The sequence below is a fragment of the Hordeum vulgare genome, chromosome 1H (assembly GCF_904849725.1).
Source record: "Hordeum vulgare subsp. vulgare chromosome 1H, MorexV3_pseudomolecules_assembly, whole genome shotgun sequence".
Classification (NCBI taxonomy): domain Eukaryota; kingdom Viridiplantae; phylum Streptophyta; class Magnoliopsida; order Poales; family Poaceae; genus Hordeum; species Hordeum vulgare.
The window spans coordinates 80,762,874-80,790,602 of NC_058518.1; the positions used below are offsets into that span (position 1 = coordinate 80,762,874).

Below are 27,729 nucleotides of genomic sequence, written 5' to 3' on the forward strand. Positions count from 1 at the left end.
GGACTAATGCTCGATTGGGGATAGGACGAAAGCCTTGTTTTATACTAGTGCTTCGTTCCTAACATAAGTCTTTTTGCGGATTTCATTACGAACTACATATAAATGTATATAAACATACTTTACAGTATAGATTCACACATTTTGATACAGTTCATAGTATAATCTTTAAAAAGGCTTATATTTAGAAACAGAGGGATTATATGCTAAAACTAGTGTTTTTTTTGGGAAACATTACCTTCCGGACAGTTGATCATGCTCTCACATCCGCCGCCTCCTTTGCTTGCCACGTGCTCATGTGGGTGGTGAGTTAATCGGAAGGAGTGTACGGACGCCACCTTGTGAGCATGCTACGCGCCATTGATTGTTGGCGATACTCGCGATAATCGAAGAGTATGCCCTTTTTTTGCAACAAGGATTCCGTTGCAATAGCGACGGACACAGCTGCTAGCCGCATATGCTTGGTTTTTGCAAAATATTTTTGCAACAAGGATCATGTTGTAAAAAGTTTTTTACAACATTAACTCTGTTGTGAGGTTTCTACAACATGATCATTGTTGTAAAAATGTTTCTGCAACACTGGCTCTCTTGCAACAGGGAACGACATGTTAGGCCGCTCGATGGGATTCGTCGGCCGACGTGTATCCTCCACTGCTCTTTATTTTTTCTTCTTTCTCAACCCAGCCATGACATTCTATAGGTGTTTCCGCAACACGCTCTTTGTTACAAAAGAATATTCTATAACAAACTCTATTGTAAAAAAATCTACAGGTGTTTCCACAACACAATCTTTGTTGCAGAAAATATTTTATTATAAACTCTATTGCAAAAATAATTATATATGTGTTTCGCAACACGATCACTATATATCACTGAAAGCATATCGTCGAAAATTCTAAAATAAATCGAAGAAAAGCACCACGACTTAATTCTGATGGACTGGAGGTAGAGTGTCCCTCTAACTATCCAACCACAGGTTAGTTAATTGCGTTGTGGGCTGCCGTTCCACCGTCCTCTATGAAAAGGGCTCGTGCATATGTACCGAAATGTCTGTGTATTAAGCGAAGTATTTTTTTTTTGCATGGATATATTATGCGAAGTACTCTTTTTTTTTGCATGGTTATTATGCCAAGTACCCTTGAACTCGGAAACGCGTTCAAAGGCTCGTCTCCAAGACGGAGTCGAACTGCCTACTAGTTATATATAGTGATGCGTATGTAGTACGTATGATATGTACTAACTCTCATACGCATCGATCAGCAGAACGAGACGAACAGCAAGCCGACCGATTCCAAGCAGCGACGTTCCCTGTTTGGTCCTCGATCTCGATCGCCTGGCAACGGCGGGCGGCATGGCGCTACTGAAGCGCAGCTTCAACGCAGCGCTGCTCGACGAGGGCGACGACGACTCGTCGTACCCGTCCAAGATGCCGGGCAGCCTCGCGCGCACCACCGCGCCGGTGGCCAAGATGATGCGGCTGTGGAACTACAAGCAAGGCTCGGGCCTCGGCGCGCACGGCCAAGGCATCGTCGTCCCTGTGAAGGCCATCAATCATGGCTCAACGGCCGGCCTCGGCCACTGCGAGAAGCCGTACAAGAACGGCCTGCCGGGCGCGCCGGCGCCGTCATGGCCAGCCCAAGACGAGTGGCACGAGTCGGCGGCCGTCTCACGAGCCCTGCGCCTCGAACCGGACTGCTGCGAGAAGGCCCTCGCGCTGCTCCGTGACGTGCAGCTTCAAGGCGACGACAGCGTGGAGACAGCGGAGGCGCTGGCGGCGATCGTCGAGTCCGAGAAGGCGCTCCAGGGGAAGCGCACGCCGGGCGCGTGGAGGGCCGCGCTGCCTCCTCCGGCCGTGCGGCACATCGTGGAGCAGGTGCTCACGCCCAGGATGGCCATGAAAGCGCGAGAATGGGAGCCATTGTGGAACCCGGGCTGCGACGATTGGCTGCGCCCGTGGATCCCCTTGGTCGGACGACTACCGGAGAGCCTCTACGGCACCGTGGAGGGCAAGATCAGCGGCGGCAGCCTCGACATCATCTCCCCATGGAAAGGCTACTTGGACCCGGCGCATTGGGAGGCCTTCTCCCGGCGTCACATACTGCCCAGGCTCACAGGATGGCTGCAACAGCTGAGGATCACGCCGCCGAAGCAGATCGACGTCAGGTTCCGCGAGGTGATGTCGTGGACGCCTGTCGTGCGCACCGAAGACATGGTGTCAATCCTAGAACAAGAGTTTTTCGGCAAATGGGAGAGCGCGCTGCGACACTGGCTGCTGTCCGCGAGGCCATCTTCGGGGGAGGCCGCAGCGTGGTGCGCCGGCTGGAAGAACCTCTTCGCCCCGGAGCTGCTCGACGACGAACGCGTGCTCGCATGGCTGGAGTCTGGCGTTGCCATGGTGGATCGAGAAGCGGAAGACCTCAGCCGTCTTGTTTGTCATACGTAGTGATAGTTGATGCTGCTTGAGAGGTTGTACTAGTAGTCACTTATGATTAGCAATGTAATGGTTCTATTCGCTTATGATTAATAACAGTATAACGAGAGAAACCCACATGGTTTTGATCGGATAACGAAAGTATACAAAAATGTATGCACTTTCAGGCCCTTCCCCTATGCCATATTCCACACTCAAAATCAATACACTATTGCCGCGCGCGCAGATGCTTGAATGAAAATTTCAAAATACCAAAGAAGTCCAAATTCAGATTTTGCAAGTTTTCGTGAATTTTCGCTGTTCTACAATGTAGATTTTGTGACAGTGTAAAACAAGCCATAACATTTCTTCATCTTTCGACACTGTTTTGCAAAGATCTCTGCCTGGACGTAGAAGAAGTTGGGTTTATGACCAGGTTTATATGGCGAGGCAATGACATCCTAGGAAACGGAGATGGATAAAAGACTAGCAACCCAATGCCAGTTGTTGAGGAGATCCATATGTATTACTCCTTCCGTCCCAAAATTCTTGTCTTAAGTTTATCTAAAAATGGATCTATCAAAATACTAAAACGTGACTACTTTTAATTGGCTGAAAGCCCGAAACACCTCCTAAAGATAGCAAGTCTTGTTTCTCTGAAGTGCATGTTGCCTTTGTCAATTGATCAAACCAAGCGTTTTGTATAACAGTACATTTTTTTCCGAGATATCCAAACTCTGCAGAGGAACATATGATAAACTCGTTTGACGTATTCATTGTCAAATATTTGCTCAACCAGAATTTGCTACTTCTAATTGATGTGGAGTGTATGAAAAATGCTTAATCAGGCTTTGCATCATTGGGAATGCGGTTCAACAATTGTAATGTTATGTACTATGGTATTGTATTATGGTAATGTAATAATACAATAAACAATTGTAATGTTGCCTTTCGGCGGGTGTGGAAACATGGTTGCATACTTGACCAAAGTATCCTTAAATATTCTTGTGTCATGTGGCGACCCTGGCCATCCCGCAACTACAGAGGTGAATCTCATATCAAAGTCGCATACTGCCATGATATTCTGTGTTGGGTACTCATGCCGACCAACATGGTTCACTATCTCTTCAGCGGGAACAACCACAGGGATATGAGACCCATCAATTGCACCAATGCAATCATCAAAGTGAGGTGAAAATCTAGAATCTCGAAGCCTTTCATGCACGTCTCTGAAGTCCGGATCTTTTGGCTTAATAGTATCTACAGCCATCTTGTTCAAGCACTCTAGCACATGGTTGAATTTCCTGTGTATTACCTCGGTTGACCGCTTGAATCGATTCTCCACTTGGCTAACGGATTGAGGACCACCAACTATCCACAAGAACATACCCAAGCACTCCTCTGAGCTCATGTTCCTTGTTGACGTCAAACCATAATTTTGCACAAGAGTCTCATGCAATCTATCAAAACAAGGTCTGTACATCCTAAACATGGCATAGCAATCTTTGTTTGTACTCAAATTTTCAGTTACCCATTGTTGACCGGTCATGATAGGAATTCTCCTATTCCTTTTGGTTAAGAACTTCTCACCGTACGTGACGGCAACATGTGCAGCTCGCATGTAATACTCCCTCCGTTTCCTTTTTGCCGCAGCTGTTACCATTTCAGAATTAACTCCATCCTCATCACTCTCACTCTGACTTGTGCTCATCTAAAACACAATATTAATAAACAAATATGTAAACATAAGAGCAAATAAAATATCATCATACATAGCCACAAATTAAACATAAGAGCAAATATAATGTCATCATACATAGCCATAACTTAAACGTAACAAAATGTCATCATACGTAGCAACAAATTAAACATAAGAGCAAATAAAATGTCATGATACATAGCATAGATCACTAATTCTTCCTACGGTCCTCATACATCCTCCTCAGCCAATTCATCTTGCCGTCATTTGTCTTGAATGTACGAAAAAAGGCACGGTTCTCCAACTTGGCAAACAACTTTGTTGCTATGTAATGCTCATCACTTCCTTCTTTTGCTCCACACATCACTACTTCTTCCATTATCTTTTCAATTTCAGTGACAATGGTCACTTTGCTAGAAGCAACTGACGCATCTTCATTAATCATATGATCAACCATACGCTTCAATTCACGTTGCACAGGATTTTTCTTTTTTGGGTTCTCAAGCTGTCCAGCGCCTCTCTTTCCACGATTACTTGGAGTAACGTGTACTTCATCATCATCATCATCATCATCAAGATTATGAAGCTCTGCACCCTCCGGCAACACCGTACCAGATATTGTACCAGGCATGAATGAGCTCTCTCCAGTAACAAGGACATTCTCAAACATCCTGCTCATCTCATCCAAATGTTCAGGTCCACGTTTACGAAATGCCAGAAACTCCTTGTTTTCCTCAAAACATAATAGTAGGTATAGTGTTTTGTTGTAGTCACACATTCTCAAAATTACTGTACTAGAGTAAAACTTACTTCTCCCATTTTCTTCCACCAATCATCATCAGCTACCACAGTATTTGCTTCATCATTCCAACCTAAACCTGTTGTCTTGTTCTTGAAGGTCATCCAATTGGTGTACTCCTTCTTCATACTATCCAATTTATTTTTGAATTGTTGTTTGTTATAATCTCTTCTTGTTTCTCTAAAAAAAACCTCAGCAAGGTTTTTGTAACCAACGGGACTCAGAAACTTGAGAGGCCTATTCCCCTTTTCTTTCTCAATCACACAAAGTTTGCAAAAAATTGCAGTGGCTTCCGCATCCCAAATTGCTTTCTCTTTTGCCATCTATAGGTGTATACGATTAAATTAAATTTACACAAACGAGAACTAGCAGTGAACAATATAGCAGTAGTATTCACAGTTTCTAACATCACTCATATTACTTGACGGTATAGCAGTATAACAGTATGCAGTTCATAAGTAACAGCAAATAAAGAAACGAGGCAATACCTTCACAGGGAACGACGCCGGGAGGAACGGGCGGCGAGCGGACGAGGGGCAGGTCGGCGGCCGGGAGGAACGGGCGGCCGGCGAGCGGGCGAGGAGCGGGTCGGCGGCCAGGAGGAGAGGGCGGCGAGCGGGCGCGGGCGGCGGCTGGGTCGTGCGGATCGACGCCGGGCGGGCGGCGAGCGGGCGCGGGCGGGCGGCGAGCGGGCGAGGAACGGGCGGCCGGCGAGCGGGCGAGGAGCGGGTCGGCGGCCAGGAGGAGAGGGCGGCGAGCGGGCGCGGGCGGCGGCTGGGTCGTGCGGATCGACGCCGGGCGGGCGGCGAGCGGGCGCGGGCGGGCGAGGAACGGGCGGCCGGAGGAGCAGGAGGGAGGAGCGGTTCGGCGGCCGGGATAAGCTGGCTGCGTGCCGGCGAGGGGCGGCGGCCGGCCCTGCGGGAAGAGGACGATGGGAAATCGAGAGGGTGGGGTTACACGCGGGGCGATGTGAAGAAAACGTTTCGGCCCAAAAAAAAGCTCGGGAATCACCTATTTGCTCAATTCTCAGATTGTGATACTCCGTGTGTATTTTTTAGAATCAATTCTGGACAATCTGGATATTATGAAGGGCTGTTTGTTTCAGATTCTGATTTCACAGTAGCTAGAATCCAAGAATCAAGAATTTAAGCCCAAACAAAGGGGTACTAAATGATGTGGAGTGTATGCAAAATGCTTAATCAGGCTTTGCATCATTGGGAATGCGGTTCAACAAGGCAAACAACTTTGTATGGAAATTACTTTTAGGATGTCAAGTTTTGGGGATAGTTTATAATTTTACTCGGAGTAAACCAGACTATTCTGATGTAAATACTACACAAGAGTCTTACTCCAGCCTTAAGAGTCAGAATAGATACAATACACGCTGGAACACATATATTGTTTTAGCATCTAGCATAACTGGTTCCCATAATGAAACTTCATTGCATCCAAAGTATCTAGAGAATCTGGCAGACTGCCACCACTGAATAACTAAGAGTTACATCCGAAATACATAATCGACCAAGTGACCTTCAGAAGCATCTTGTAGTCCCCGCAGGTGATATTCTCATCATCGTAACCATTGCGCCTTGGAGTAAACTGAACAGTGCAGGCAGATAAAGCATCATCACCGACAGCAGCCGCAACAGTCAACACCAGCATCTCATCCACAGAGACTCCTACTATGCGCCGCGCCATTTGTAGGACTCCATTGTCACCTGCAGTTAGGGCACCACTCACTTTGCTATCATGTAGCACAATGTCACACGGAATGCTGGTAGTGGAAGCAACAATCTTCCCACGGAATTCATCAGGTCCATCAAGGATCTTGATCTCAACAGTGCCCTCCACCGACCTCCTTACGAATGTATAGTTTAAATCCAATGTGCTGTGCATACTGACAAGTGTTTCCGTATCAACCACATATCTGGGACTATATTCCAGCCTGCGGATAGCATCCACCTCCATCAGGCCTTTACTGAGTCTATCATCACCAACAGTCCTCCCATGCACATCCTTCACCTTCAGATTGGTTTCGAAGAATATATCATCGTATACCATGAATCCTCTCTTGGGGCCAGTCAAAATCAATGAATCATCCTGCAAGACCAATTTAAATAGATAAATTCCAGATGCTTGTTTCTGGGATTGATTGAATTACCCTTTTTTTTTCGAGAAAACGCAGAGAGTGCGTTTCTTTGTATTGAAAAGGTAGAAAGTCAGTCTCAGAGGAGACGGTTACAACAGATTGAATACCCTTGCTTTGGGGTTCATTTTTAGCTATGTTTTGATTCACGAAAAATTATGCTACATCTGTGCTGATGTATTTGTTGTACTCCCTTTCTTATTGTGCAGATTTCTGAACTGTGATAAACCCCTGGCTCCTAACACTATTCGCTATAAGGCAACTAACTGAAGTATCATCAAAATCAACATCATATGGAACAGATACAAAACCAGATGCGTCATTTAAATATAACATACAAAACCCAAATATGGATTACTAACATACAACATTCAGAAATAATCATTTGTAGAAGTTGTGCACAACTCAACTCAAAATTTCTCCGTCAGGAAAACACCAATTTTTTTATTTACTAAATCAGAGGACTGATATGAGGAAGTACCAGTGCAAGAAAATACACTGATATATTGTATGTGTCTGTATTTATGAGGCAAATGGCAGTAATACCTTTGAGCTGATGAGCTGGCAATCATCCTGGTCGCGCCGGAATACATAGACACGTTTTCGATCCAGACTGTCCCTGGCTATGATGGTACCATAGACATTGAGTGGGTAGCCATAGTCGGAGGAAACAATCTTGATGGAGACAACATTGACCGAGTTTGAGATCGGGAACCCCTCTTTGAAGATTTTACCAGTATGTCGCATGGGGCCAACAGGTGCTGTCAAACGAGAGGAAAACTCGTCTCAATCAATCAAAGAGAGTACCAAAAGAGTATCTCTACTATTAAAGCAGAACCTGCCGTCGATTTTGTTGGACCATGTTCACTACCCCGCCTCGCTCGAATTATTTTTTGAATGAAATAGAACCCCACGTTCTACGGTAGACTGGTAGCGAAAAACCCGAGATAACCCACACACTCTCCACCTTCTCCCCGACCCAGCCTGTCCATCTCCACCTCCAGATCTCTTTCGCACCAACCCGAACCACCCGGCTCTCTCCTCTCCCAACGACCACGCGACGCCCTCCCTCTCTAGGTTGGCCATAGCCCGAGCCCCTGGGCGACGACCGCCCGACGGCCCGAGACACTCTACTATCATGGATAGAAGGAGGCAGCGGCGAGCGACGATGCAAATCCCATCTTACCCTCCGCCGTCACGTACGGAAGGAGGCCATGACGACCGGCTGTGCGAAGCCAATCCTCCGCCTAGCAGTTATCTGCGGCTCCCTCCGCCAGAGCTTCTTCGCACGTGTAAACTCTCTCATCGGTCTCTTAATTCCTTCGCTTGACACGCACCGGCACGGCTGACCCGTGGTTGACCAGCGGCGGAGGTGTGTCAGAAGTCTCCACCCGCTACAAGCTACATTATCAGGGTTGGTGTTCTCTTTTACCTTGATCCCAGCAGTTTCCGTTTGGAACATTCCATTCTTGTTAGTGATCACGAGGGATCCCATCAGCCCTCATTTCTGGACAGAGAATTTGTTATTATGGGATTTTTCATCCGTGTGTGGTTCAATTGGCATATTAAGAATATGATAAAATTGCCGAAAGGTGCTGACCGCCAAATACCACCCCCTCACCGATCAGGCTTAGGAAGACAGTGAAACTCTCACAAGGTGAGCACCATCGGGAAGAGCTAGCTTATAATTAGCAGCCTCATGGTGTCATCATGGTCGGACGAGGCAAATCATATGAGGATGGCAAGGAGATCAATCAGAATTCTATTGCTATTGTTGCACCAAAATATCTGAGATAATGCATTACTCATGGTATACTTAACAATTAAGTGGTGTTTCAAAAGCGGCGGTGATGGTCATGCCACCTACTAGCAGCAGAGAAGGAAGAGGCGTAGTGGTGGTGGCGCAGAAAGAATGATAGAGAAGTGGGAGGAAACTAAGTAGCTGCATGGGTGTAAGGAAGAAGGGGAGAGCAAGATGAGGTTCTGGGGAAATACGACGTTGTAGTCACTCCCTAAGCCTATCGGCATGACCCAATTCACTCCAATTTTGCTTCAGGTTCAATGTTGTTAGCATTGGTATTAACATTCTACTGTTCAGAGAAAAATATACCCATTATTACACAGTGGAAGTTATCTGTACTTTTGGTTTGCACATTTTACAAGCTATATCTAAGTGGAAGTGACCCAGGCCCTTGAAAAGAACTCACGGTAGTCACATTTGTTCAGTAACATTTTTTGCATGTATAGCATGTAGCTTTTGCCCACATCTAGCAAAAGACTCTCCAAACAAAACTATTGTCAATTTTAATTTTCAAATATAGGTTTGCTTTGTAGACATTATTTTCTAATACAATCAAACTTCAACATATATACACTTTGAAAAGGGTCAATTGAACAAGCTTGCATTTCCTTAGATGGTATATAGGTCCGAACTAACGATTGTAGGTGTTGACGTACTATGTACAATGTAAGAGAACGACATGGATGATATATTATTAGAGAAAAAAGTGAAAGAATTAGGGTGGATTTTAATTTGCTGGAAGCGAGTATGCCACTGCAATGCTTCTAATAGCTTTATAGTTCTATATATGTACATGATGCAAACCTATGCATTCAGGAGCCTTTTTTGCTACGGAACTCTGAAGCACATGGTTGAAGTAAACATTGTATTGACTACGGAGAAAGACTTCACAGATTCAGCAGCAGAATCCAAGCTGCTGGTGCGAAAACAGAATTTGCACCGTACAACAGGCAAAGCCTCACTACAGAGTTCCGCATAGGGATATGCTTTTTGCAAAGGTAATTGTGCTTTTTTCTGAATGATGGGTAATAGAGATTTCTAATTTTAATACATGTTCCTGCTATACGAGGATGCCAAGGAGATCAATCAGATTTCTTTACACATTAAGATATCTTCATCTTTTATTGCTATTATTGCAACACAATAGCTTTAGTGTCGCTACTTTTTAGAAAAATATCTTAATGTACACATTGTTTTGTCAATTTTAATTTTTAAACAGAGGTTTGTTTGGTAGACATTATTTTCTAAATATAGTCAAACTTCAACAGATATATACTTTGAGCAGAGTCAGCTGAACTTGCTACCCACAGAAAAAAGAGTCAATTAAACATGTTGCATTTTCTTAGTTCTTAGATGGTATGTAGGTCCTGGACTAATAATTGTAGGTGTTGACATATGTTATGACCGGCGTGACTTATAGCCGGAGGAGGTCCAATGGGCCCGTTTAGTTAAGGGCTTAGCCCAAGTTATCTTAGTTAAGTTAGGGGCTTAGCCCAAGTTTCCTTAGTTCTATTACCTTAAAGCTTATATAAACAAGTTGTAAGACACCTTTTGGAATCAAGCAATAAGACAATTCTATTGCCCGGCTCCCAGAGGAGCCGGAACCCTAACCCTAGCCACCGCCTCCTCTACTCGTCGCCGCCTCCTCCCTGCGGCCGCGGCGTCCTCGTCTCCTCCAACCTCCCTCCTACCCTTATAACCTAAGGCAGAGGGCCGGTACAACCCTAGTTTCTACCAGTTTGATATCACAAGACTCTGGTTCGATCATGTCATCACAGCCGCCCGCCTCCATCGTTGTGTCGTCGTCCCCCACCACCACTCTGATGATCACCACGGCCGGCGGCCCGCACCTGCCAACGCCGGCCTCCTCTGCCGCGTCGCCTCCTGCCGTCCTCACCCCGAAAGAGCTGACCGGCGCGATCCGTGACCTGGCTACCACCGTCCAGGGCATCCGGCTATACCTGGCCGCGCCCTACGGGCCGCGGCCGAACGCGCCACCACCAGCCAACGCCGGCCCGTCCTGGCCACCCTGGCCGCAGCCGCCGCTGGCGGCAACCGCCGCGCTGGCCTGGCCGATGCAGCCACCACTGCAGCGGCCTCCGCCACCCTCGGTTGTGGGGCCACAGCAGCCGACCCTACAGTTGTTGCAGCCGACTCCCACCACCTCCGGGCCGGGCCCGACCGCCGCGCCGGGGGTTGGCCGCTCAACCAGCTTCGGTTCCCCCCCTACCCGTCGCCGCTACCGGCCTGGGTGACCGACTCATCACAACCAGTCTACACAACGGCCTCGGCGCCGCCACACACCCAGTACGGAGGGCCCTCCAGCTTCGCCGTTCCCGACGGGTACCCGGCGCATACCCCTCCACTGCTCCGCCCCGACGAGCCATACCACCAGGGCGGCCCTAACCACACGCCGCCGCGCTTCGCCAAACTGGACTTCGCCACCTACGACGGCACCGAGGACCCCCTGAACTGGCTCAACCAAGGTGAACGGACCTGGCTCGCTTCGTATCACCTCCGAGGCGCCGCACAGACGTGGTACTACGCAATGGAACATGACGAGGGCGGCATGCCCCCTTGGGAGCGTTTCCGCGAGCTCTGCCTCCTGCGCTTCGGGGCCCCGATCCAAGGGAGCCGACTGGCGGAGCTCGGCCGCCTTCCCTTCACCTCCACGGTGCAGGACTTCACGGACCGCTTCCAGGCCCTGGCGTGTCACGCGCCCGGCGTGTCGGCTCGTCAGCGGGCCGAGCTCTTTGTGGACGGACTGCCGGATCACATCCGCGTGGACATCGAGCTCCGCGGACCACAGGACCTCCAGACGGCCATGTATTACGCCCGAGCCTTCGAGCGCCGCACGCAGGCCCTTCAGCAGGCGGCTCCGGCTCGCGACGCACGGAAGCCAGGCCGGCCGGCCCAGACAGCACCATCCCTAGGGCGGCCGCCCCCGGACCGATGGCGGCCCCCGCTCCGGCCGCGCCACGAGCCTTCCGCCGACTCACCCCGACTGAGCAGCTCAAGCGTCGTCGCTAGGGGCTTTGCTATAACTGCAACCAGCCATACGTCCCAGGCCATGTATGCCCGCGCCTCTTCTACTTGGAGTCGGCCACGTCGAGGAGGACACCGCCACCGACGGGCCCGGCGACATGCCCGGCCCAGTTACGGTTGACGCCGCCCCGGCGCCCGCTTCGGCGACAGCTCTCGTGGTATCCCTCCACGCGCTCGCGGGCATCCGAGACGAGCGGACTATGCTCTTGCCGGTGATGATCAACGGCGAGCGCCTGGTGGCCCTCCTGGATACGGGCTCCACACATAACTTCCTGCCCGAGTCGACGATGCGCCGCTTAGCGCTGCAGCCGACGGGCGGGGAGCAACTCCGGGTCACCGTGGCTAACGGTGACCACCTCCGGTGCCATGGGATCGCCCGGGACGTGCCTGTCACCATCGGCGACGAGCACTTCACCATCACGTGCGCCGGCATTGATCTGGGCTGCTTCGACTTCATCCTCGGCGTCGACTTCTTGCGGACCCTCGGCCCCATTCTCTGGGACTTCGACACCATGACGATGACTTTCTGGCGCCTGGGTCGCAGCATCCAGTGGGCGGGCGTGGGTGGCGCCTCCCCAACGTCGCCGCAGCTTCAGCTGGCAGCGACTAACACAGGGCCTGAGCACCCCCTGTTGGATCATCTCTTGCAGCAGCATCGCAACCTCTTCGACGAGCCTCAGGGCCTTCCGCCAGCCCGGGCGTATGACCACCGCATTCATCCCTGCCGGGAACGGCGCCGGTTGCGGTGCGCCCCTACCGCTACCCCCAGTTGCAGAAGGACGAGCTGGAGCGGCAGTACGCACTCATGCTCGCTTTGGGCATTATCCGGATTTCCACATCGCCGTTTTCGGCGCCGGTCCTCCTCGTCCACAAGTCGGACGGCACGTGGCGTTTCTGCATCGATTACCGTGCCCTGAACGCCCTAACGCTCAAGGACAAATTTCCTATCCGAATCGTTGACGAACTTTTGGACGAGCTACATGGGGCGCGCTTCTTCACCAAGCTCGACCTCCGTTCGGACTACCACCAGGTGCGGATGCATCCGGACGATATCGCGAAGACGGCATTTCGGACTCATCACGGCCACTTTGAGTTCTTGGTGATGCCTTTTGGCCTCTCCAGCGCTCCGGCAACCTTCCAGGCCTTGATGAACGACGTCCTCCGACCCTACTTGCGTCGGTTTGTGCTCGTTTTCTTTGATGACATTCTTATCTACAGCGCTTCTTGGGCAGAGCACCTTCAGCACGCCGCCATCGTCTTCAACGAGCTTCGAGCGCATCATCTTCATCTTAAGCGCTCGAAGTGCTCGTTCGGCACGCCTTCAGTCGCCTACCTCGGCCATGTCATCTCGGTCGAGGGTGTGGCTATGGACGCCGACAAGGTGGAGGCGATCGCGGCCTGGCCGACACCGCACTTGCCACGGGCTCTCCGCGGCTTCCTGGGCCTCGCGGGGTACTATCGGAAATTTATCCAGGAGTTCGGCCTCATCGCGTCCCCACTCACACGCCTGTTGCGACGCGACGCCTCACCTGGGATGCGGAGGCCATGGAGGCGTTCGAGGCCCTCAAGCAGGCCCTCACGACAGGTCCCGTCCTTCAGATGCCCGATTTCGACCAGCCATTCATGGTGGACTGCGACGCCTCCGGGGTGGGGTTCGGCGTCGTCCTTCATCAGGGCGACGGACCGCTTGCGTTCTTCAGTAGACCATTTGCCGCACGCCATCATAAGATCGCGGCCTATGAGAGGGAGCTCATTGGCTTGGTGCAGGCCATACGCCACTGGCGCCCGTATCTTTGGGGGAGGTCGTTCCGGATTCACATGGATCACTACAGCCTCAAATTCTTATTGGATCAAAGGTTGTCCACCATTCCCCAGCACCAGTGGATCAGCAAGCTTTTTGGCTTCGACTTCACCGTGGAGTATCGTCCGGGTCGCCTTAACACCGTGGCCGACGCCCTGCCCCGCCGCAACGCCGACCACGACTCGGACACCGGCGACTCCGACGGGGCGGCTCTCTGCATCCGCTCGGGGCCCTCCTTCGCGACATCCGCCGGGCCACCTCCGACGCACCGGACGCTCAGCTTCTTCGGCAGCGCCTCGCAGCCGGCGACCTGGCCGAGCCGTGGCGCTGGGCGGATGGGTTGCTCCTACATGGGTGTCGCCTCTTTGTGCCGGATCACGGTGATCTGCGTCACCAGGTCCTGCTGCTGGCCCACTCGGCCGGACACAAGGGTGTGCAGAAGACCCTCCACCGTCTCCGCGCTGATTTCTACATCCCCGGTGATCGGGCGTTGGTCCGGGACTGAGTGCGGTCTTGTGTTACGTGCCAGCGTAACAAGACGAAGACACTGCGTCCGGCTGGGCTACTGCAGCCCTTGGAGGTGCCCTCTCAAGTCTGGGCCGATATCTCCATGGACTTCATCAAGGGCCTCCCAAAGGTGGGCGGCAAGTCCGTTATCCTCACGGTGGTCGACTGCTTCTCCAAGTACGCCCACTTCATCGCGCTCGGCCATCCTACACGGCCGCATCCGTGGCTCGTGCCTTCTTCAACGGAATTGTCCGTCTCCACGGGTTTCCGGCTTCGATCGTCAGCGACCAAGACCCGGTGTTCACGGGGCATGTCTAGGGTGATCTCTTCCGCCTGACGGGCGTGAAGCTCCGCCTGAGTACGGCCTTCGACCCTCAGACGGACGGCCAGTCTGAGGTGGTGAACAAGGTGATCACCATGTATTTGTGTTGTGTTACAGGTGACCGTCCCCGTGCATGGGTGGATTGGCTGGCATGGGCGGAGTACTGCTAAAACACCTCTTATCACTCCGCCATGCGCGCCACGCCGTTCGAGGTGGTCTATGGCCCACCGCCCCCGCCTATCCTGCCGGTTGACCCTGAGACAGCTCGGACTGAGGCGGCGGGCGACCTGCTTCGCAGCCGGGACGAGATGCTTGCAGAGGTGTGCCAACGCCTTCTCCAGGCTCAGCAACTGTCCAAGCGCTACTACGACGATCATCACCGCGACCCAGAGTTTGCGATGGGCGACTGGGTGTGGCTACGCCTCCTTCACCGCTCCACTCAGTCCCTGGACCCGCGCGCTAAGCGCAAGCTGGGCCCTCACTACGCAGGGACATTTTCTGTGGTGGAGCGCATAGGCAAGGTGGCCTACTGCCTGCAGCTTCCGGCCAGGGCCCGCATCCATGACGTGTTCCATGTGGGGTTGCTGAAGCCCTTCCATGGAGAACCGCCGGCAGCAACACCGGTGCTACCTCCTACCTCCGACGGACGACTCCTTCCAGGACTGGCAAAGGTGTTGCAGATCCAGCTACGTCACGGAGTGTGGCACTTGTTGATCCAGTGGCAAGGTCTTCCGGAGGAGGATGCCACTTGGGAGCAGCTTGACGAGTTCCACCAACATTTACCAGACTTCCAGCTCGAGGACGAGTTGTTTGCGCAGGCGGGGAGAGATGTTATGACCGGCGTGACTTATAGCCGGAGGAGGTCCAATGGGCCCGTTTAGTTAAGGGCTTAGCCCAAGTTATCTTAGTTAAGTTAGGGGCTTAGCCCAAGTTTCCTTATTTCTATTACCTTAGAGCTTATATAAACAAGTTGTAAGACACCTTTTGGAATCAAGCAATAAGACAATTCTATTGCCCGGCTCCTCTACAATTCTATTGCCCGGCTCCCAAAGGAGCCGGAACCCTAACTCTAGCCACCGCCTCCTCTACTGGCCGCCGCCTCCTCACTGCGGCCGCAGCGTCCTCGTCTCCTCCAACCTCCCTCCTACCCTTATAACCTAAGGCAGAGGGCCGGTAGAACCCTAGTTTCTACCAACATACTGTCTATTGTAAGAGAAATACGTGGATGATGTATCATCAGGAAAAAAATGCAAAATTAGGATGGTTGTTAATTTGATGAAGTGATTACTCCATTACAATGCTTCTTATAGATTTATAGTTCTAATGATGCAAACTTATGTGTTCAGGAGCCTTTTTTCTACGGAACTCTTAAGTCTGGTTGAAGTAAATACTGTTTGGAGAAAGACTCTGCATATTCAGCAGCACTGCAAGCTGCTGGTGCGACAACAGAATTGGTACGCTACAGCAGGCAAAGCTTCACTACAGAGTTCCACATAGGTTAATTATCATCTCTAATTATTGCTGAATTTTTCTTACCTAAAGTTTGTGAGAGGATTTTGGTTCCACAGCCTTTCAGTTTTATAGCTAATTTGTGGCAACCAAACTATAAATACATTGGTTTTTGCAATTTTCATCGACTGCATGGTTCTAATCATAGGTTCGTTCATATGATCTCTTTTAGATGCCCCCATTGGTAAATCAACCATTTTTTTATATGAGGAAGTAGACAATGCCTAATGTTTGTACTCCATTGTCATGGCACCATTGGTTGACTGCCCGGAGGAGGGGAGGTGCAAGGCAAGGCAAGGCGATTGAGTGTAGTTTGTTTCAAGAGATGCTGGGGGAATTTGTTTGGAGATCTACGATCCAGGTTCTATTGACATCTACGTTATTTACACTTGTGATATTGTCATGTGACACTATGTGTACGCCTTCTGTTTTGGATGGTAATGGTAGTTAGCTGTCAAGATATCAATAATTTGGCTCTACTTATGTTGTTCTGAGAAAATTGTACCTGGTTCATATGTTTGGCCATCTTAGTGCTTCCAGTTAAGTCACACTGATTCGCAATTTCCTGAGATTGTCTTTTCAGAAAATGTATAAACTTCATAGTTCTCCTTTTGAGCTCTGAGGTTTAAGTGGCGAGAGTATGTTTCGATTTGTACCCTAGGTTTTTTATTCTTAGGGTATGACCTGAAATCTTATGCACTATAACAATTAATGTGGCGACAGTTCTAAATGACAGTTTATGGTACTAGTAGTTTGGTGTTCCATGGCGTTAACTAGTGTATGTAGATGTAAACCGAGGCTAATTGAGGAATGAATTTGGAAGTGGCAGCCTTTGCTTCCAAACAAATCTAGTAGGAAGTGGAAGTAATCCTTCAGATTGATTTTGAGGAATGAAGTGATACTGCCTGACTGGTGTTTGAACTGAAATACCAAAAAAAAACATGAACTAGACATTCATAACGAAGGCAACAAGGATCGATAGGCTTGTTCTGTTGCAAGGGACTTGAAGGGGATTTGAGTGGATTGGGGAGGGTTAGATCCGCTATAAATCAAAATACACCTCAATCCCCTCCAAAAGAGGTTTAACCGAACATAATCATGAACTAGAACAAAGGGGATTGATTGGATTGGAACGTACACTCCTCGTCGAGGTCGAGTTTGCGGTCGAAGCAGTAGCGGACGCATATGAAACAACCCTGCTTGGGGTCGTACTCGCTGTACCGCGGATCCAAGGATTCCTCCGGCAGCTCGAACCGATAATCTTCTTGGGCCCACTCAAACTTTCGCGCCGCGGCCGCCACGGGAGAAGAATCGCCGCCGGCCATGGAAGAGGAGTCTCTCTCTTTCTCTAGGGTTTGATCGATCCAAGAGTCTTCTTTTTTTCTCTAAATGGAGAAGATGAATCAATGGACGAGTCGGGGAGAAAGAGAAAAAGGACCAAGTTATCACAACTTGGGCCCTTTTAGGCGCGCGCCAGGCCTAGGCCCATTAACTACATAGTGGACATCCATTCGCTGCGAATCCTAATTTGATGCTGCACGCGCGGGAGCAACTAATTAGCGAGCCATCTGATATGGGATCTTTAAAAAATGGGGCTTTCAAATTCCTGAAAGATAGATTGTGGAGTAAGATCCAAGGATGGATTGAAAAAACCCTATCTACAGCAGGAAAGGAAGTTCTTGTCAAAGAGGTGGCACAAGCTATCCCTGTCTTCTCCATGTCTTGCTTCAAGTTACCTAGAGGTTTATGTGAGCACCTGAACATGTTGATTAGGAAATTCTGGTGAGGCAATAAAGAGGGAAGACGAAAGCCAAGTTGGGTTTCGCGGCAGGAGATGACACAACCCAAATTAATGGGGGGACTAGGGTTTAAGGACATTGAGCTTTTCAACTTGGCTATGCTAGCTAAGCAAGGATGGCGGATCCTGCAACAACCTAATTCCCTAAGCGTCAGAATTTTAAAAGTGTTTACTTCCCAACTACTCCATTTCTGCAAGCAAGATTGGGTAGCCATCCAAGCCAAATATGGAGGGCTGTTATGGAGGGATTGGAGGTGCTTAAACAAGGCTTAATCAGGCGCATTGGGAACGGGGGGTCTACGGATGTCTGGATAGATAATTGGATCCCTAGGGATGAGATGATGCGTTCATACGGGAGTAGAGTGCAAAACCCTCCATTTAGAGCATCTGATTTAATTGATGCCACTTCTGCCACATGGGATAGACAGAAGATAGCGGAAGTGTTCCTCCCGATCGATATCCCAGCGATCTTGTCAATCCCTCTGTGCACCCAAAGCATCGACGACTACTGGGCATGGAATTTCGAGAGGAAAGGCATCTTTACTGTCCGATCAGCTTACAGAATGATCGTAGCCACCCGTCAACGCAGAGAGGCATGGCTGTATGGGGACCCAAGCCCATCAAGTAACGAAGCACAGTCCTGGAAGACCCTGTGGAACACAAAGGTACCTGCTAAAATCCGTATGTTCTTGTGGCGGCTGTCAAAGGTCTCGCTTCCCACTGAAGACGTCAGAGCTCATCGCAACATGTCGACTTCCTCTACTTGCAGTCTCTGTGGAGCACAGGATTCATGGCGGCATTCACTTATTGAGTGCTCGATGTCCAGATGTGTATGGGCCCTTGATCAAGGCGAGCTGGTGGACAAAATGATAGCAAACACGGAGCCAAACCCAAAGCAATGGATTTTCACAGTGATGGACTCATTATCACATGTGGAATTCATCCGGCTGGCAGTGACGTTATGGGTTGTCTGGTATTCGAGAAGGAAAGCCATACACGAGGGGTTGTTTCAGAGCCCGCATGCGACCAATGCTTTCATCTCTAGATTCATTCTCGAGCTAGACCTACTCAACCCTACCCATCGGCTTACTACACAGAGACATGTTGGGGTACCTGTATTGCAGAAGAGATGCACAACGCCACCAGCAGGGCATGCAAAAATACATGTCGATGGAGGAGTACTACGATCAAGGGGTGGATCAGCAGCTGCAGTTTGTAGGGACGAATGGGGGAACTTCCTTGGCAACTCTTCTTTGGTGGTTGCGGGAGTCACGGATCCTGCTACACCAGAAGCTTTAGCATGCAGGGAAGCTCTGTGTCTTGCAGAGGATCTGCTCCTACAACATTTTATTATCTCATCGGACTCCAAACAAGTTGTGGAAGATATTGCTCAAGCAAACTAGGGCCATTACGGGGCAATCATCACAGAGATCAAACGACGAACATCTATTTTTCATTGTAATTTTATTTTTGAAAGCCGCAATGTTAATGACGAAGCACATGACTTAGCTAAGTACTCTCTCTTTCTCTCGGACCGGGACGCCATGTATGGTTGGCAAACCCCCATTATCCGATTTGTATCCCACCCTATGTGGATTATAATCAATAAAGCTTAGCTTTCCCCTAAAAAAAAGTTAGCGAGCCCTCCCTCGCGAGCCTTCCAGCGAGCGCTCCTGCGTGCCGTCACTTGGCGTGTTTTTAGCCACCGTCACGTGTCGCATTTTGAGCGTTTTCTTTGGATTTTATTTTTTCGCACACGTTTTAGCCTATTTTGAGTGGGTTTTTTCGAAAATTTTTGGTGTAATGGTTTTTACCAGTCTTTCGTAACTTTTGGACAAACAAATCAATTTATTTTCTTAAAAAAACGCGTTCTCTTTTTTTTACGCGAAAAGACTCGTTTTCTGGTTTTTTTGCGGGAGGCACGGTTTTGCTTCAGTAAGAGGCACGGTTTTGCCTTCGCGAGAGACACGGACGTGCCTCACGGAAAGGAAAAAACGTGTTTTCATTTTTTTTGCGAGAGACGTGGTTTTGCTTTGACGAAAGATACGGTTTTTTGCCTTCGCGAGAGGCACGCCCGTGCCTTTAGGAAAGGAAAAAACGTGTTTTCATTTTTTTTGCGAGAGACGTGGTTTTGCTTTGACGAAAAATACGGTTTTTTGCCTTCGCGAGAGGCACGCCCGTGCCTTTAGGAAAGGAAAAAACGTGTTTTCTGTTTTTTTTACAAGAGGTACGGTTTTGCTTTCGCGAGAGGCACGTCCGTGCCTCTCCCAAAAGGGAAAAAATACGTTTTCTGTCTTTTTACCAAAGACACGGTTTTGCTTCCGCGAAAGGCACAATTTTGCCTTTGCGAAAGGCACGCCCGTGCCTCTACTGAAAAGGGAAAAAACGTGTTTTCTGCTCTCTTTTTTTCCGCAAGAGGCACGGTTTTGCTTCTGCGATAGACATGGTTTTGCCTTCGCGAGAGGTACGGGTCAGAGGCACGACCCGTACCTCTCGGAAAGGATGCCTCTCGGAAAGGAAAAAAAGACCGCATTTTCTGTTTTTTTCTATCGCGTGAGGCACGGTTTTTCTTCCGGTTTTTTTCATGAAAAAAAAGTTCGCCAAAACCTATCAACATGGTATCTAGTTTTGAAGATCTCGACGCGAGAAAGCCAACGATGAAAACAGTTCGAGATTTGAACGCACGGTTTATGAAATAAAATGTTTTGAAAATACGGATCTACGAAAAAAGGGGAAAACTCTCGGGTTGCGACAAGTGGTACGCATGCAATACACCACTTGTCATAATCTGTGAAGGTGAAAGTAATCGTTGAAAGTTGTATTCGCTAACAAGTGATTTCATGCACGCACCCGTTAATGTGTATTCTACAACCGGACGCGTGCAGCGCCCCATCTCGGACGGCCCATGTCCCTGGTTGATTGGTTGACTTTTTTTCTCTTGTTCTTTAGTTCTGTTTGTTTTTTCTTTTTTCTTTTAATTTTTTTCTTATACTTTTTTGTTTATTTTTTATATATTTTTAATGTGCACTTTTTTCATATTCATCAACCTTTTTATAAATTAATAAACATGTTTTCAAATTTGATGAACTTTTTTCAAATTTGATAAAAAAAAATTCCAAATTCGAAGAATTCTTTTCAAATTCGATGAACGCTTTTTCAAAAACGATGAACTTTTTGCAAAATTTAAGAATTTTTTAAAAATTTGATGAAGAATTTTCAAATTCGATGAACTCTTTTTTGAATCCAATGAAATTTTTCTAAAATTTGATGAAGTTTTCCAAATTCAATGAACTTTTTTCCAAAAGCGATGAACTTTTTTCAAACTCATGGCCGTTTTTCGTTGTCGTGATCTTTTTTCAAAAATTAGTGCACTTTTTTCCCATTTCATGAACTTTTGTTTTTGAATTCATTAACTTATTTTAATACATGAACCTTTTTTACATTGGCCAACTTTTTTATGCACGTTGGTCAATTTGCAAAATGTGTTCATATTTTTTCCATACATTCACGTAATACATTAATATTTTCAAATAATTGAAAAATCTAAGCAAGGGACTATATAATAAGTAGCACTGCCACGCTAGTTGTTAAACCAATTCGCACTGAAATTTGCTATTTATACAAAGGGAAGAGACACCAATAAAAGGTGTCTGTTCGAGGAGATGCATGTTCGGCAAGGAACCGATGCGACGGGTGTAACTGGGTGTGGTTAGTAAAGCAGGGATTATCTCTTAATTAACATTACTTAATTAATCCTAACACTTCCCCTAATCCATGCTTGATCTTGTGAAGAGACTTCATCTTTATAAAGATTCTCCTTGAAAAAACATGTGGGAAAATATAAGGAGATACGTGTTTGGTATGTTGCTAAAACTACTTCAAACCCAATGGAAAAAATAAGGAGAAAAAATGATGCAACACATAATGGTTATTGCCTCTTTTAACTCAATACGAGAAAACTCATATAATTAATAGGTCAATAAATATGTCATATATACTTTCCTAAAAACCTTGGTGGGGAAAACTGAAAGTATGACATATAATCTCATGTTGGTATTACCTCATTAGAAACCTTTATGAGAATATGTATAGTAAATTCATCAAGGAAAACTAGCAAACATGCCCGTGCGTTGCAACGAGAAAAGAGAAAACACCGCTCATGTATCCTAGAAAAATAACCTCATACACACCCGACGCATCGACAAATCCCTTGAAATATTTCACAATGTCATACGTGAAACAACATGATAAGTGATGTTGTGCGAAGACATAAAGGTTGGATAATTTATAATTCTATTAAATGTATTAAGTGTGTGTGCAATTTATTAGACATCAAACGTAATTGTCCTTTTTCAAAATATAATAGTGTATCTTAAACATAATTTTAAAAACAATTAACATGCGGGGTAATAGCATATTTAGAATCTACCTATTTTTTGAAGAATTTATATATATAACATGACTAATCTTGAGTTATAGTTTGAAAGATATGATTTTTTTAGGATTGGAATCTGTGAAAAGAAAAAGAAAGATTAAAACTATAGTAGGTGGACCGAAACTGTAACATTTGTGCAGCCCATCAGTTGTGACTAATTCTATCTCACGCGATCTAAAATGTAGATGAAAAGAGAAGTAGCGGGATTCGAACCTAGGTCTCAGGAGTAGAGACATAAGGCTCAAGCCACTACGCTATCTTGCTGCCTCTGAAACTTTTCCTTCAATCCTATAAGACAAATCCGACAACGACTTTAGAAGCGGAGGCTGTGGGCGAGCAGCGAAGGCGGGTTAATTTCGGAAAAGCACAATGGTTTTTTGTAAAACTACAAAAAACGATTCGTTTTCTCACTTAAACCCAGACTACGGGTTGATTTCAAGAAACTACAGGGGGTTTTCTATAAAACTTTCATGACGGACAACAAAAGCAGTAGTTGCTTTATTATTAGGGAAAGAAAAAAGTATAATATGATGCATTGAAGAGGAACAATTCAGGAAGATACTCCCCCTGATTCTTGCAAATTTCGAAGCCGTCATATATCAATTCCACGAACATATTTCTGAAATGTAAAAGTTGGTAGAGACTTGGTGAAACAAATCGACTTGCAAGATATGCAATATAAAGATATTGCTTATTAGTAACATGTTTGCATCTGGGCAACACAAGCAACATTATCTTTGAGATAATGGTTGGTGGATGTAGCCACGAGGTCTATTTCAAAGACTGTTATGGAATGACTACCACTTAGTAGGAAGACTAAGCTTGTCTATGATCTGACATAGTGGGGATGTGATCAATGTATCCAATGGTATTGATGTTCAGATTTCTCTGAAACTTGAAAAACCAGGACAAGGTGTTTGATGCCTTTAGAGATATCGATAGATATTCTTGAGCCCCAACCAATTGTGTTTGATGGATTCAATGAAATTATGGAACTTTAAGTCCCAAAATATCATTTCCATCATCTCTTGGTCTGAATAGATCTTTCTCTACGTCTAGAGAATGAACTATAATGAGAGTTATGGATGGATAAGGTTTGTCCATAATGAATTTCTTCAATATATTTTGGATAATGTTGAGTATGTTGATTATTAGGAAATATGAGATAGACTAGGATTTGTTCTACCTTGCCTTGTACTCTAAGTTGATAACTGTACTCCTATATATATGGCATGAGGCTCAAACAATACAACAACTATTCCACCAGTCCTTCTATTCTCCCATTCAACATGGTATCTGCCGCAAGTTTCTAGACCTAGCCGCCGCCCGTCGCTTCCGCACCGCGCAACGCCCCCGTGGCGATCGGCCTCCATGACCGCCTCCAGGGGTCGTGTCGTCCGTACCTAGGGTTCGTCTGCTAGTCTAGTTAACCGGCTATCCTAGAGAGTCTTTTTCCCGATCCCTCGATCCAGATTTTCTCTCTTTTGCCAATCTCTTGATCCACATTCTTTCTTTTTGGTTTTCCGATCTAAGATCAGTTTGCGTCGCCCACCGCCGCCGTCGCCCACCGCGTCGCTACTTCGACATCGGCGTGATCCGGCCTCTAAACCGACCCGTCGGCCTCACGCGACGCGGCGGCCCCTTCTGGTCGTCGACCGCGCATCTTCCCGTTGTCGTCCTCCACCGGTTGTCGCCATCCTTCTCCGACCGAGACTGCTTCATCATCACCCGTGATAGAGCATATCTCTCCATATGTGGTTTTGGTAATTGATGACAATTCCCATGGACTAATGGTTGCCTTAAGTTATATTTATAGGATTTGTCCATAGGCACTTCTTGAAGTCCATCTGTCGGGTTCAAGGAGTTTATATGATGACCAAGGTGGTATTCAAGATATTATCCAAAGAATGGTCATAGAGACACAAGGTTGATCAAGATCGTCAGATAAAGAGTAAATCAAGATGATCAACACACAAAGCATACAAGATGTACCGAGAGGGATCAAGTGATCCCATGGTATGGTAAGCATTGTCCATTACGTATTTGTGTACTAACCCATGGTCTTCCTGAGTGTTCTATGTGGGGTTAGGTGTGTTTCCATGGGCTTGCGTCAAGAGGAAGATCTCATACAACCCATGGAGGATGACGTAAAGTGGTGGAGGATGGTGGCAATGGACTTGTGAAGATATGCTGAAGAGAGTGTGTATGTGGGAGCAATCAACTAGTCTTCATCAAGCCAACACAATCAAGAAAGGTGGACCATCTTGAGGAAGCCAAGATCATCGTCATCTAGCTCAAGAGGACGAGGTGCAAGGTATAGGTTTGCCCTTGATAGGTTTTCTGTTTTAGGATAGATTGTCGTACTGTCAAGGGGGGCTCTCAAGTGAGTAGCTTGATCGTATCGTTCGTTGAGAGCTCAAACCATTTGCATCCTTGCATCATACTTCTTGGTTCTTGTTTGGTGTTTTTCTTTGTGAGTTTTATAGATTATGGTCATATTCATGACAAGCTCGAGTTCATCGAAAACGGAGTCCATATGCATCTTCTATGATGTTTTCGATGTTGGGAGTTTTTACGGGTCTTATTCGAAGAGGGGTTCTCACCGTTTTCTTATGGGACTTTTCTCACTTGCTTCTTATTGATATTTCTATCAAGATTGTGTTAGCCCATGTTCTTAGCTTTCCAACAAATTTGTTCGTTGAATTTGGAGTCCGTATGTGAAAGTTAGAGCAGTTTCAATATCCACGATAGTACCGCTCCTGGTGCCACCGGTAGTACCGCTCCTGTAGCGGCAGTACCGCCCCCGGAGCGGTAGTACCGCCCCTGGAGCGGTAGTAATTTTTACTACCGCTCCGTCGGACTGTTTTTTGCATCCTTTTTGGCATCAGCATGGTTGGTGAACCTACCGAGCGGTAGTACCGCTCTGTGCGGGCTGTGAAGCATAACGGTTGGATGAAAGCTTATAAGTCCCGTGGACGAGGTTCATGAATATCCTCAACGTAAGGTAATTTTCAAACATTGCAAAAATCCTGGAGTGACATGCGCTGGGGGATATCATAAAATTTAAACTCAATCATAGGAGGATTCTTCCTCGGATAGAAGTTAAAGCTTTGTATGAAGATATTAGTGAGGAGGAGGTCTTGCGGACACTTATCTTCAAGGAAGGCGGTAAGGCCTGCGTTCTCCACCAAGTGATAAAAGTCCTCATAAATTCCAGCGGCGCATAAGAACACGTCGCTTGGCCACTCGCACGCTCGAACTTCTGTGACTCGAGGGACCAGATACTTGCACTTCTTCTCACACCCATCATCCTTGGGGTCACGGCTTGACGAGCCTCTTAAGAACCTCCTCATCTTTTCCCTTTTCTATCTCTGAAAATTTCTGAATTTTTTAGTGATTCTAAGGAGAAGTGAACAAGGCTTAACTAAACTCGTAGCAACTACTCCAACTAGTGCCTAGAGGCCATATTACGCGTCAAAACTACTTGGGACCAGCTAAAATTAGCATGCAAAGCTCAAGAACATGGTCACCAAGGAAGCAAAAATACGCGAAGTATAAGGCACTAGATCAAAAACTAATTGGACCAATGGAGGAGTCACTTACCAAGGAGTAATTTCCCCAAAACACTTCGGAGAATGGTGCTTTGAGCAAAGAGATCGAAAATCCCAGCAAGAGGAGCAAGAACACGGGTTTGAGCTGCGAAACGATTTTTTCTGAAGGTAGGAGAACCAGATGAGAGCAAGAGTGAGTGGAGGGGGTGCCTGTGGGCCTCACAAGCCTGGGTGCCACGGCCATGGGGGGGACCGCGCCCCCTGGGCTTGTGGCCCACTGGTGCAGCCTCTAGACAAGCTCTTCGTCTCAGTATTTTTCAAAAAATCCAGAAAAAATCATACTTGATTTTCAGGACGTTCTGAGAACTTTTATTTTTGGGGTGCTTTTCTACGAGACGCTAAAACGGAAAATAGGGAAAACTAAACTAAATCTATCATTTTTCTTCTAAGCAACCTAAAGTGAAAGCTTGGAAGAGAGGTTTGTGACTCCTTGATTCATCCATCTCATGGTCATCGAAAGAAATCCATCAATGGGGTTGATCAAATCCCCTCGACAAAACTTTTTCGAATCGCAAAAGAAGACGGAGAATTTTTGAACAATCACTAGGTCACCTCAATGGGGATGTGTATTTCCCCAACAAGCAAATCATACTACATCTTGACACGAGGAATAGGTCATTCAAAGCTCCCAATAAGAATCGATGAAGTTTTTTCGATAGCATTGATGCAATCTACTCGATAATATTTCTTCGAAAAGTGCACCGTATGCTCATTACCATTGACATGGAAAGTGACATTGCCTTTGTTGCAATCTATAACAGCACCTGCAGTGTTTAAAAAGGGTCTTCCAAGGATGACCGCGATGGCATCGTCCTCAGGAATATCCAAGATAACAAAGTATGTTAAGATAGTGACATTGGCAACCGCAACAGGCACATCCTCGCAAATGCCGATAGGGAAAGCAGTTGATTTGTCAGCCATTTGCAGAGAGATTTCAGTGGTTGTCAACTTATCCAGTTCAAGTCTACGATAAAGAGAGAGAGTCATAACACTAACACCGGCTCCAAGGTCGCATAACGCGGTTCTAACGTAGTTGCCTTTAATGGAGCAAGGTATAGTGGGCACACCGGGATCACCTAGTTTCTTCGGAGTTCCACCCTTGAAGGTATAATTAGCGAGCATGGTGGAAATCTCAACCTCAGGTATCCTCCTCTTATTAGTCACAATATCTTTCACGTACTCAGCATACGGAGACATCTTGAGCATATCCGTCAAACACATTTGCAGAAAGACGGGTCTGATCATCTCAACGAAGCGCTCAAAATCCTCATCATCCTTTTTCTTGGATGGTTTGGGAGGAAAGGGCATGGGTTTCTGAACCCATGGTTCCCTTTCTTTACCATGCTTCCTAGCAGCAAAGTCATTCTTATTGTATCTCTTAGTCTTAGGTTGTGGGTTATCAAGATCAATACTAGGTTCAATCTCCAGATCCTTATCATTGCTAGGTTGAGCATCATCATGAACATCACTATCGATATTATCATTAGGCTAATGTTCATCACCAGATTGTGTTTCAGCATCAGAGACAGAGACATCGTTTGGACTCTCAGGTGTAGCAGCAACAGGGTTGCTAGCGTGCAGGTTCCTATCATCTTTCTTCTTCTTTCTAGGATGATTAGGTGCATCAGTGCTAACTCCTTGAGAATCTTGTTCAATTCTCTTCGGATGACCCTCAGGATATAGAGGTTCCTCGGTCATTCTACCGCCTCTAGTGACGACTTTGACAGAATTGTCATTCAACTCATTGAGCAAGTCACTCTGAGCTTGAAGTACCTTTTCTACCTGAGTAGTGACCATAGAGGCATGTTTACTCATAAGCTTAAGATCGTTGATGTTTCTGTCCACACAA

The 27,729-nt window shown here is 47.2% G+C and overlaps 2 protein-coding genes across 2 annotated transcripts; one reads left to right on the top strand and one right to left on the bottom strand.

Annotated features, from left to right (window-relative positions):
- Positions 1-1,088: 1,088 nt before the first annotated feature.
- LOC123407451 (septin and tuftelin-interacting protein 1 homolog 1-like) lies at positions 1,089-2,530 on the top strand. Its single transcript, XM_045100591.1, has one exon. It carries the CDS (start codon positions 1,349-1,351, stop codon positions 2,438-2,440), a length of 1,092 nt encoding a protein of 363 aa, XP_044956526.1. The 5' UTR covers positions 1,089-1,348; the 3' UTR covers positions 2,441-2,530.
- Positions 2,531-6,199: 3,669 nt separating this feature from the next.
- On the bottom strand, positions 6,200-17,448 carry LOC123425272. The gene is made up of 3 exons (XM_045108951.1): positions 17,175-17,448; positions 7,598-7,812; positions 6,200-7,005 (listed from the first exon to the last, which is right to left on the bottom strand). Exons 1-3 carry the CDS (start codon positions 17,359-17,361, stop codon positions 6,397-6,399), a joined length of 1,011 nt encoding a protein of 336 aa, XP_044964886.1. The 5' UTR covers positions 17,362-17,448; the 3' UTR covers positions 6,200-6,396.
- Positions 17,449-27,729: the final 10,281 nt, after the last annotated feature.

Coding starts and splice junctions, on each gene's coding strand:
- LOC123407451 (XM_045100591.1), top strand. CDS start 1,349: ATGGCGCTACTGAAGCGCAGCTTCAACGCAGCGCTGCTCGACGAGGGC.
- LOC123425272 (XM_045108951.1), bottom strand. CDS start 17,361: ATGGCCGGCGGCGATTCTTCTCCCGTGGCGGCCGCGGCGCGAAAGTTT. Junction 7,813..17,174: donor ACTCGACCTCGACGAGGAGT/GTACGTTCCAAT, acceptor CTCGTTTGACAG/CACCTGTTGGCCCCATGCGA. Junction 7,006..7,597: donor GCCAGCTCATCAGCTCAAAG/GTATTACTGCCA, acceptor TTGGTCTTGCAG/GATGATTCATTGATTTTGAC.